This window comes from Myzus persicae, unplaced genomic scaffold (genome assembly GCF_001856785.1).
Source record: "Myzus persicae strain clone G006 unplaced genomic scaffold, MPER_G0061.0, whole genome shotgun sequence".
NCBI lineage: Eukaryota > Metazoa > Arthropoda > Insecta > Hemiptera > Aphididae > Myzus > Myzus persicae.
In genome coordinates this window covers 65,860-77,970 of record NW_019101257.1, presented here as the reverse complement: position 1 = coordinate 77,970, position 12,111 = coordinate 65,860, and the positions used below count along the sequence as shown (strand labels likewise).

Here is a 12,111-nt window from a genome sequence, read left to right as displayed (position 1 = left end):
TAATAACAAATTAAATATATATTCAAAATAAAATTGAGGTAACTATAATTTCCAAGTACCATTCACACTATAATTCTATATAAATTACTTAAATATTAAAATGTAATGATGTAAAAATATAATATTACAAATAAGATGTATTTGTATACGTAATTGCTACTGTTTATTTAGAATTTTAAGTAAAATGATTTATTAAATGGATATTTATGGATAAGCTTAAACATTAGCAGTATGACAAAAAAAAAAAATTTGTAAATTAATAAATTAAAATAAAAACAAATAACAACAATGATTAAAATAAAATTAACAATAAAACTATTTGGCCCCAAACTTGTGATTTTTGTTAATATTTTACTAACTTATCCTGGTCTATTTAAAAATACAATAAGGATACAAAGAATGGTTAATTGACAGTGTATATTTTTCCTAAGTCTAAGTTATTTGTTACTACTAAAAACTAGTTTGGCATTCAAATAAATATTCTAAACCTATTAACAAATTAAGTAAAGTATAATTATTATAACAAAATGTATAGTGCTCAAATAACAAGTATACAAAAATGAGCATAGGCCACCAATCCAAGACCCAATGGTACATAATTGTTATAACCAATAATTACAATTTAAATTGGTAAGGCCACATTTGTTTTTGATTCAATTTCCACTAGTATTATTGACCTTGTCGGTCATGTACATAATGGAACAGTTTTCTATAGTTATGTTCATAATCATACGGATAGTTGAAATTTAATTTTTTTGCAATGAGATAAACTCCACCTAAAGCAACAGTCTTTTCAAGCACCAATAAGGTAAATTCATCTACTACAGTTTCTTGTGAGTTGTGGTGGTGATCAAGTTGATTCATAAATCCTTCTTTGAGTAATCCCCAACTTTTCCATACAGATCCAACGCACACCACATGCAATCCACCATTTTCTTTATGTAACTTCTATATATATAAACAAAACATTAGCAAATTATGATTTATTTTTTATAATTTAAGACTCACATTAATATTAAAAACATGAGCATTTTATTTTATTTATAATTTCATTTCTATAAACAATATACATAACAGGTTATATATTCACCAATCATAAAATAATAATTATCTCAATTATCGAACAGGAAAAAATCCAGCCACCATTTTAAAAGAGTATATACTCTAACTAAAATTGCAGAGCTTAAAAATAGATAAAATTTCTTACAATTAAGTTTCTTATCTAAATAGTTTGCCATCTTTCTTGAATGTAGGGCTTTTATAGAAGTCTAATATTTAAATTTATGTAAAAGCTTCATAATATATAGGTAATTAAGAAAAGTAATTAGAGTAATATTTGATTTGAATCAAATTGTGTGTTAATAATATGATAAATAATTGGAAAAATCACATTAACATATAATTACCGAGTTGTTAAACAGTCAAACTATTGATTTATTATTTTTTTCTTACTTATAAGTTTCCCGTAATTTAATTTAGTGTGTTTCTATTTTAGTTACTTTTAAAAATTAAAATTAAATATTTTCAAGTTAAAAATTTAGAAACAAAACAAAAGCATTTATATTTGAGTATGTGGTAATTAATTTTTAAATAAGATCTTACTTTATCAGCACCTGGGTAGAGTGATTGTATAAATTTTGCTAACTCTTTTCCAGCTTCACTGAAGATCCACAGACTTAGTTCATCTCCATCTTCAGCTAGTTCTGATATGGTTTTACACAATTTAGCTATTTCTGATTTTTCTTTTTTTTCACCGTAAAATACATTCAACAAATCTAGACTGATTATAAATTAATTATTGGTTATTAGCACTTATTACAAAACTTCATTACTTTAATAGTTTTACTTTAATTATTAACTATTTCATTAGTATATAATCATATTTGACGTTCAAAATAACTTATTAAAACTAAAATATTAAAATGTATATTAATAAATTGTATTGCACTTTTTAGTGATTCATTTCTTAATAGTTTAAATGAAAAAAATTGTTGATTTCCATATTCATCTGGATTAAGTAGTTATCTAAGTTCAGTACTTGGTAAAAGTATAAACAAATAATTGCATAGATTGAGCAAAAAATATAATTTTTTATAGAATTTCATATACTTAATGTTATGTTTTAGCAATAAAATAGTGACATATACTTTACACTTTATCGATATTAAAATGTGCTTTAATCGCTTCCCATACTCTGTTAATTGAGTAACCATTTGGCGCATAGTTGAAATCTTCTAAATGATCCAAGCATACTTTGATACTTTTAAATGCTATCCAAAAAGCTAAAAAATAAATACACAATGTTGTCAGTGAAAAATATTTTTCATTTAAAACAAATTAAATTATAATATTTTTTATGAAATTATAAAGGAAGGCAACTAGAAATTGTATATATCTTACCGCTGCCTTCGTCACCAAGTAAATGACCATAACCTCCACACCTTTTTATTGATGAATCTGGATTTATTAGTAGACTATTAGAACCAGTACCAGAAATAATAACAGCTCCGCCTTTAAAATAATAAATTTGTATTCATAATAAATATACATGCAATGCAATATTAATGAACAGTTCATTATTTTCACTAAATAGTTTTTTTTTAAAATACCTGATTCACAGGCTAAAGCAATTGGTGCCAATGTATCACTAACAACAATTACTTCATCAGTAAGGTCTGGATAACATTCTAATAGTTTATTCTCAAACGTTTTACAGAAAATGAGATCTTCACATCCACTTAAACTCAATCCCTATAAATAGATATATTTTATTATTAAACAAAATGTGTACAGTAAAATCACTTTTAAATGTATACAAACCAATCCATTTAATTTTATATTGTTATTAAGATCAGCTTTCCTAAGAGCTTCTTTAATTAAGTCATTGACTCGAGACAGGCAAGGTTCTATTCCAAGGATCTAAATGATAAAAAATTGAATGACTTAAAATTTTTTTTTTAATATTGCATTGATAATTATAATTGTTAATATTTAATATAAAACTAAACACTTAAAATAATATTATAATATGGACATGCTTTAAACCACATGGATAAGGCCTATTTTATTCTGATGTACTTGACCTTTTAAGTATTTGATTTGACGTCAATAATCTTATAATATTAGATTAAAAAAAAAAACAAATGGTGGTAATTTTAATGCTAGATCCGTTTATGTTCTTAAATCTGAATATTCTTGAAAAATTGGGCTATCTACAACATTGGTTTCTTAATTTTTTAAATTAAATTATGAGCTATGCAAACATAAAATATATTAAGTCTTTTTTTTGTAAACATAGTACAATGAATTATATTTTACATGGTCAAAAGTGATAGCATATTAATTGTCTAAAAAAATCAATAAAGTATTAACTTATCACTATTCACACATGGACATAGTATACAAAATATTACAAACATCAATAGCTGTTTATAGATAAGTTATGTTAAAGTAGTACGTAATTAATGTGTAATAATAGATGGTAGTTGATGCTAACAAACATTATATGATTAATGAATCAGAACACAAAAACACGTGTTACTTAAAATTTCAGGATGTAATAAACCATGCCATAATTAAACACATTTTATTTGAAATAAATAGATAAATAGATATATTATTACATAAGAAACCTTAGTTAATTTATGTGATATCTGTATAATTTGTAAAATTATTACCTTTTTACTATTTATCATATTTATTCTTCTCATACCATATTTAATTTAATTTAATTTGTAGATTCTATTAAGACAATACAAATTTAACCAATAATGATAATAATGATGGACAATCTTTAATTTATTTAGTGGCTAAAAAAATAAATATTATTTGATCATGAATATCTATAATGTAACTTTAAATCATTATTGTAACTTAAAATAAAATTAACTAAATATACTAAATTATGTTAAATGAGCATATTTGAAATGCACTTTACATATCTTAATCAATAGGTCTATGGTATGTGGTGTACAAAATTGAACGACTTATACCTACAATATATTTTATATTTTTTTATCAATTGCTTAACAGTTATTTACAAAGAAATTGAGTTTTTTTAGATTGTCCAGTTAATCTGTTCTATTTTTGCTTATTTTACTAACAGAACCACAGGCTAAGATAGTTTACCTATAAGACCATCTAACCCTGTGATCAGAACTATATTATATTTTATATTTTTATTGTAACTTCATTATTACTTTAAAAATAGGCGATTGACAAATGTGACTAGTACTTAAATAAAAATAACAGAGCTCAACTAGGAAAGTATTAATTGTGAATGATCCAACATCATACGTTTATTTTTTTAATTAATTAAGATTGGCTGTAGGTACTACCGTCTACCTATTAAGTATAGGTACATATCGTATTGATTGTACTGAACAATATTTTGTTCATACAAATCATACTTCATACAAATATAAATTAAATTTAAGGAATATAATGACTATAATATCTATGTATTTGTTAAGAGAAAGGTAAATTTCAAATGTGGAGTACCTACGTAGAAAATAAAAAATAAAAAGTAGATAAATAATTTAAATTGTTATAATTAAAACTATAGCAAAGAAAAGTCTTGACTTTTAAACTTTATGTATCAATATTATTTTATTGAATTTTGATAGGTACTTATAATTTATCTTAAATATTTTTATTTTATTTTATTTTATAATCCCAGCACCGGATACGATAAGAAGAGGACCATTATATTAGTTAGGTACCTAATTATATCTATGTAGTCTGATAAGAAAATAAAAAATGTAGGCTGTTAAACTATTATCTACCTAGTATCTATTAACAGTCAATAGATAGTAATTTTCATGAAAACTGATGTAAAGCTTAACTGTATTTCAAACTTTTATAATCTTAACACCAAGCTTGGGTACCTGTGTTTGTTCAAAAAGAGATCAGATTTCGTTTTACATATTATGTAAGTATGAACAATAAATACCTACTTACATACCATAGATAAGTGTCAAGTTGGTGCCTCCTATACATACTAATAATACTTACCCACGGGTTCGTGCCTTCTCCTTTGAGTTCAGCTAAAATGTCTCCGTTGCCGTTAGTTATGACGACCGTGGAAACCGATGCTCCCCTATTATGCGCACACAAAATACGTGCAATTAATATTACAGTGACGCGGCCGTTGGGAAGACGAATGGTGTTAGATTAATAAATATTATTTTGATCGTAGACTTACCCTTCGATACCTCCAAAAAACGCGTCAGCCATAATGCAGTCGGCAGGAATGACGAAAATACGAAAAGACCGTGTTCTGGTCGAGGAAAATAATAATAAAAGTAAAAACAGGTAAAACGAGTTGTGCGTAAATCAAATTAACGCGGAGAGATACGCGATTGCGTGTGCACACAATCGCTTCAAGAATATACTAGCACTATTATATTTATGCGTCTATTATTATTATTATTATTATATCGAGTCGTATATAATAATATAATACGTATGTGTTGTGCAAAACTACCGAAGGCAAACACGAGCGCGAGGTAAATAGTAGGTACCTCTTGTACAACTATTTCGTCGTACGATATAATATTATCAGAACACCACCAATAATATTGTTATTATTAATGTGGCGCGTGTGTGATGTTATTATTGTCGTGTATTTCGAACGTACGGTCCGGATGAAAGGCACGAATAATACTGACAATCATACGCGAAACGGAGATCTCGAGAACCTCGGGCAACAGTGACGACGACGACGACGACCAGTGACGAGAGACCTCTTATTTCTATGGTGGAGACGGTCAGGAAACAGCGACGGTGCGTACTACGAGTGCGGCTGCGACGTACTACGCGATAAGTAGGTACACTACACGCGGACACGCCAACGAACTTACTACGAGAAAAACAATAATAATAATAATAATAGTAATAATGGTAATGGTAATAAAGTATATAATGATAATAATAATAAATCTATCAATTTTTTTTTTTCAATAATATTATTATGACGTTTGTTATTAACGTGTCGGCGGAAACTCTTGATAAGGCGGCGTCGAAAACACGTTACTCGGCCGATATCACTTTTATCGGCGGCGAGTACAACGGTTTCGTAATGGCAATATATATATATATATATATATATATGTTATATAATGGAGTAGCGCCGCTGTAGCGGTAGTGGTAGTACTATAATAGTAGCAGTACCGGCTCTATCGCGCCGTCCGGAGGGGTGGCCGCCAGAGGTCCGTCCGCAGGTCGTCCAGTGGAGTCGTCCGAATGTCCGATCGTCACGATTTTCGGACACTCCGCGGTAATAGCACAGAATAGATGTGTAATCTATGACGGCGCCGTCGTCGGTATTCTATATCGAGAGTGCACGTGACAGCTATATATAGTAAATTCGATCCCACTCGGAACGACCTCCCAAGTCCTATTATTATAATAATAATTATTATCTTATCTATTAAAACTATTGTCTTTCATAGTTTCACGCGTAATAATAACGATCGACGATCTCGCTTTCAGAGAAGTCTCTTTCCGTTCCTCGCCTCCTCCGATCTAGCGTTTTAGGTCCTCGTCCAACACAGTATTATATTATTTAAGCACTCTGTTTCGTCACACAAGCGGGTCATCTCAATGGACGCGTTGATTAAAATTATAGCTTGTACTCACAAATTACAAAATATAATATGTATTACTTCCACGATCATTGCGCGCATAATAAACGTAATTACTAAAAATGAATTCATTAATTTGCCTGTGACAATTATGTAGTGCCTGCGTCATAATAGTCAATGGGCGCACTCGCGTTATGGGTTTTTTTTGTACAGTTTTTGTTTAAACGGTCCATTACTCGGTGTCGCCGCCGTTATCGGCTAGTTTAATTAACAAATTGTGTTTTTTTTTACCTCCGCGCCAATGTCCTGTTGCGGTTCATTCCCATTTCAAACAAACACTCCAAATCACCACAACAACGATCGCGGCGTAATAATGACCGACTTGCTCTTGTATTCGCGATTAGGTAGGTATACAATCGCTTATTATGCTAATTTTCCCGATACAACACAAATGCGTAGTAGGTACCTATAAGTGTATAATATGATATATTATAGTAGTCAATTAGTTCAATGTGACGTTTATACGTATATGCAGTATGCACGCGAATCGGTATATTTCTTCGAGTCTACGATTTTCCGTAATGTAGGTACATCGTAACTAATATATACATTATTATTATTATTATTATTATTATTATTAAATACTTCCCGATCGCTCCGTATACGCAATACTTTATAATATTTTGATTTAATATAACGTATATTAAGCTAGAAACCTGTGTTGTTGAAGCTTTTGACACCTATAAATATAAAAAAAAAAACGAATTCATGTTTATGTCTACATAATAATGTAGGCACCTGAGTATACAACATAATATTAATATACCTATCACCGAGTATAATTTATTATCCTTATATTTACTCGGAACGGGCAGTAAAGTAAATTACAAACGATCGTTTACGAACCCGTATTGTTGTTTTGACTATTGTTTCCGTCAATGCTATATTATAGGTATCTCCATAAATTGATCGGTTGTTTTTTTATTCAACAATCAACCAACCGATTAATGACGTGTCATTTTTTAATTCATGCACTTTTGCGGGGGGTAAAATGAACACTTTTTTCCGCAAAAATACGATATTATACCGGAAATTATACCAATACTGATTTCATTGTTATTTGAATATAATTGGATTGCTAATAACAATAATAATAACAGTTTGCATGAGCTTAAAGCGTATACCTACAAGCATCTGATTTAATATTTATTCAAAACTGAATTTGGACATTTTCTTGTTACTAACTGTTGCGCCGAGAACAAAAAACTATAAATTGTGATAAGTATTTATGAATGTACATAGTAAAGTACATTCCTGTAAGATGCGTAAGGAGCTTAATACCTAAGTTAGATGTCACAATATACTTGTCAGAAATCTGTAACGATTGTTTTCGTTTCTAATAATTTAAAATGATATGATTAATAATTATTGATTTAGTACCTAATTAATGTAATGTAGGTACACAGTATTGACTATTGACATTTATTTATTGTTTAATTTATTGTATACACCTTGAATGAATATTATTTACTTAAACTTAACTAAATTACTAAAATAGTGTACCAGTGCAATAGTGCATAGGTACTATGCAATTGTTTTAAAGTTATATTTCTCCGAGAGATATCGATTTTAAAATATTCATGTACAATGCAATGTTCTTTATTTTATTGACTTTACAAGTATTAAGACGTATATGGTGTATCGGAGTTTTATTGTCTGTTAAGACTATGCCATGCCAAGGTTTGTTATCTTTGTCTCTCACACGTGTAAGACATAGCAAAAACAAGTTCATAAACTCATAAATTATTGGTAAGTGAATTTTGAGCTTATATACCTACGCTTACTATTATTTAAAAAAACAAAACAATATCTCGAGGAAGTCTTAAACATTGTTTTTTGTTTTTACTTTTATTGAACCAAAGTTTAATACATTTCCATTTTTAGGTTTTATATTTTAGTACCTACTTGTATATAGTTTTAAGTTGTAACATTTTTATTAATAATTATAAAGATAAAAGGGTATTATAGATGCCCTTGAAAATATTGATTTATATAATATTGTTAGTCTTAACTCTAAAATCATTTCCCAATAAAATAATTACCAACTGATCCACATTACTTACCTTGTTTTTGGTATGTTACACGTGTGAGAGACAAAGATTACAATTTACAAACCATAATCGCTGGCGAATATTATTTAAATTATATAACATTCGCTTTAAAAGCTTTTTACAACCAGCTACTTGAGTGGACAATTTCAGTTGTGATTGAAAATATAAATGTAGCCGCATAGGTACCTGTTTAAATAAATATTAATCGATTTAACTAATACAAATTGATTAGGTATACATTGAAGCGTTATACTTCTGAAAAATGACCTTCGTAATATTCTAGTATAATATTATGTTAGTGCTAGACATTTTTTTATTTACCCATTATTAGCATATATATCAGGCGTGTCTTACAAAATGGTTTTTTACTGTGTTGAATGTTCGAAATTCTAATTTAAACAAAAACGGATAAGAGGGGAAGTAAGTTATTTAATGCGAGTTTGAAGTTTTAATAGATTAGTGTGAATACATGGTTGATAAAAAGTATTTTTATACGCTTTTTTGTAGCATGGTCAAATTAACTGGAAACTTATCAATACTACCCACACATATTTTTAATTTTAGATACAAAAAATATAATAATATTCAAAAAAGTTCTTATTAACAAATTTACATTGAAGTTTTTTTTTAACATTTCAAGAACGTGCTACTTATTAACATATGTAAATATAAATATTTCATCTTTCAATATGGTATTTATTTTTAAGTGATACAATTTAAAAGAGTTTGTATTTTTCTCTACAGATAAAAAAAATCTAGAACCTAGATTAGCGGTTCTCAACCTTCTTATATCCGCGTACTTCTAACACAGTTAAAAAATGTTCATGCACCTCTAACCAAATAACATATTTTTTTTGATTATCAAAAATGTATACTTTATTTTACATGTATGGAATTTTATTTATTTTGTAACCAAAAAGTTATGACAGTATAGGCATTTAATGCACAATAATAAAATGAAGTATTAAGTTTCAAATTATTATTTGATATCAAATAAACCAAAAAATATTTAATATGAACAATGATCCATTGACCATTCCTTTTTTTTTAAGAGTGATTTTGTTCGAGTACTACCTATGAGCCTTCCACATATCGCTAATGGTAAGTGTACCTGTACATGCTGAGAAACGCTGATTTAGATTATACATATGCCTATACATAAAACTAACATTAAAATGAATAATTATTACAGTGTATCAGATGTTATTGATTTATATGGTGTAAATAGGTATACATTATATTGAAAAAATAATAAACACGGAAGTATTGGCTATAGGTATACCACATTTGTAACTCTTTTACATATAAAAAAAAACTGAACAGTTTCCCAAACTTCAATACATTTGGCTTATGTGGTTATGGCAATCACTGTGTAATATAAATTATACATCATAAATATATAATGATAATCTCAAAACTACAATGATTCAAATTTAATAACTAATACTTGGCTAATTAACTGACTTAAGCAGGTTTATTGTAGGTAATCACTAATCACAAAAGTTTGCAAACTATTTTGTAGTTAAAAATAAATAATTTTTTCAACTCGAATATCTGTCTTCAAAATTTAAAATACGGATCCTGATTAGTTTTTTTTAAAACATCGAAAACTGTCAAAACAATAGTTTGTAAGTATTTTTAGTGTACATTTTGTCAACATTTTTTATTAAAAAAAAAAATCAATATGAGGTTTTTTGTTGTAATTCAAGCATTTAATTAGGAACCTATATATATTTTATAATATTATTCACCATCGTGCGTATTTAATTATTTTACATACACAATGAAATCTTAAAGTACCTACATGTAGATTAATTTTAAGATAATCACTTTATTCTACTTTACCTAATATAAAATATACGTCGCTATTAAGTTTTGTAGCAGGAATTTTAAAGGTTAATCGACATATCAAGGAACATACACTCGAACAATAGTAATATTACACTATTCATTAAAAAAAATTTAAGCCTATTTATAGAAATGTACTATGTGCACTATGTACATTTTGCACATAATATTTGTATTAAAAAAAAATTTAACATAAAATAAAATTCATCTAGAAAAAGAGTAAAAATATATCACATATAAAAAATAGCTGGCGTGAGATGTTTTTAGGCAAAGATTTGTTTAACCTGTAGGTATAGAATTGAGAAAATGTTATTAATAATAAATTAAAATAATATTAAATTAAAATTAATAAATAAAATTTATTGATGTTTATTTAATTACTCTAAGTAATGTAGATGCTGATCTGCATATATCTTTCTCTCAGAATTTTTTTTCTTACTAGGTACTTATAGTACAGTGATTTATCACTGAATTCAAATTTAATACATTCATTTCAATGACGAGGTATTTCGATTGAATAAATTAACTTCGAAATCCTAAATGGCCCATAATATATAATTATTTATTTGTTGGATGCTAAAAAAACTGTTAGTTAGTTCCTAATTCGATTTCGTCTGAATTAAAATATCTTTAGTATACAGTGAAATACATTATCAAACGATGTACTACCAGGTTATAATATGTGATACGTATGAAGTCATAACCTTTAATTATACATAAATACATAACACTGAACAACTACATATCAGGTTATCTTTAATGTGCATTATGTCTCAATGTACCTACATATCATGTGCAATTGACTTCAATCTATTTGGTACAAAGTTTATTTTAGGTAATAATAAATAATATTATGTTGTACCCAGCGTAATTGGTAATTAGTATAGTTACCTTCGCATTTATCTAACGTATATCTCTAATTCAACACTTTATAAAAATAATTGATTTAAACGCCAATGACCCGGTGGCCAAGACGTAATAAAATTAAGAATAGAGATAATGTAGCAAGGGTTACTGTAATATAGGTAATAGCCAATAGGTATACTGTTTTATGTTTTCGCTTAGATGATTCGTTATTGAACCGATTAGATACTATTATATTAGTTATTTTAATAATTTAATAAATACCTTCCATTGATTTAATGCGCGTGCGTGTGTGTGTGTAATATATGATATTTGATATTTGATATGTTTATAAAAACATTTCAAAATGTTTTGTTATTTTATTTTATATTAATTGTTACATAAGAAATATTAAGAATACGATTTGCATATGCCACGGCATTACGCAGACTGTAATATACCTATACATTGACGGAATAGATTTAAATTTATATAACAATTAGCCATAATACAAAATATTATAAAAACTAAAGAGTAAAAAAATGTTTATAAAATAAATTTTATACCTACCTAAATGTACAAAATACTAAATTTAACATTATTTAGGTATCAAACATTAATAAATATTAATTCAAATCATTTAAAATGCATGGTATCTAAGATAATATATTTAGTTCTCCAAGTTCTTATGTTTGAACCAATGTTAATACACAACACCACATGAA

The 12,111-nt window shown here is 27.5% G+C and overlaps 1 protein-coding gene across 1 annotated transcript; it reads right to left on the bottom strand.

Annotated features, from left to right (window-relative positions):
- LOC111028419 (N-acetyl-D-glucosamine kinase) lies at positions 1 to 5,899 on the bottom strand. The gene is made up of 8 exons (XM_022307062.1): positions 5,204 to 5,899; positions 5,014 to 5,098; positions 2,821 to 2,919; positions 2,610 to 2,751; positions 2,401 to 2,511; positions 2,153 to 2,282; positions 1,603 to 1,780; positions 1 to 948 (listed from the first exon to the last, which is right to left on the bottom strand). Exons 1-8 carry the CDS (start codon positions 5,233 to 5,235, stop codon positions 670 to 672), a joined length of 1,056 nt encoding a protein of 351 aa, XP_022162754.1. The 5' UTR covers positions 5,236 to 5,899; the 3' UTR covers positions 1 to 669.
- Between the last annotated feature and the right edge of the window lie 6,212 nt (positions 5,900 to 12,111).

Coding starts and splice junctions, on each gene's coding strand:
- LOC111028419 (XM_022307062.1), bottom strand. CDS start 5,235: ATGGCTGACGCGTTTTTTGGAGGTATCGAAGG. Junction 2,920..5,013: donor GAGAAGGCACGAACCCGTGG/GTAAGTATTATT, acceptor TTTATCATTTAG/ATCCTTGGAATAGAACCTTG. Junction 2,283..2,400: donor ACTTGGTGACGAAGGCAGCG/GTAAGATATATA, acceptor TTTATTTTTTAG/CTTTTTGGATAGCATTTAAA.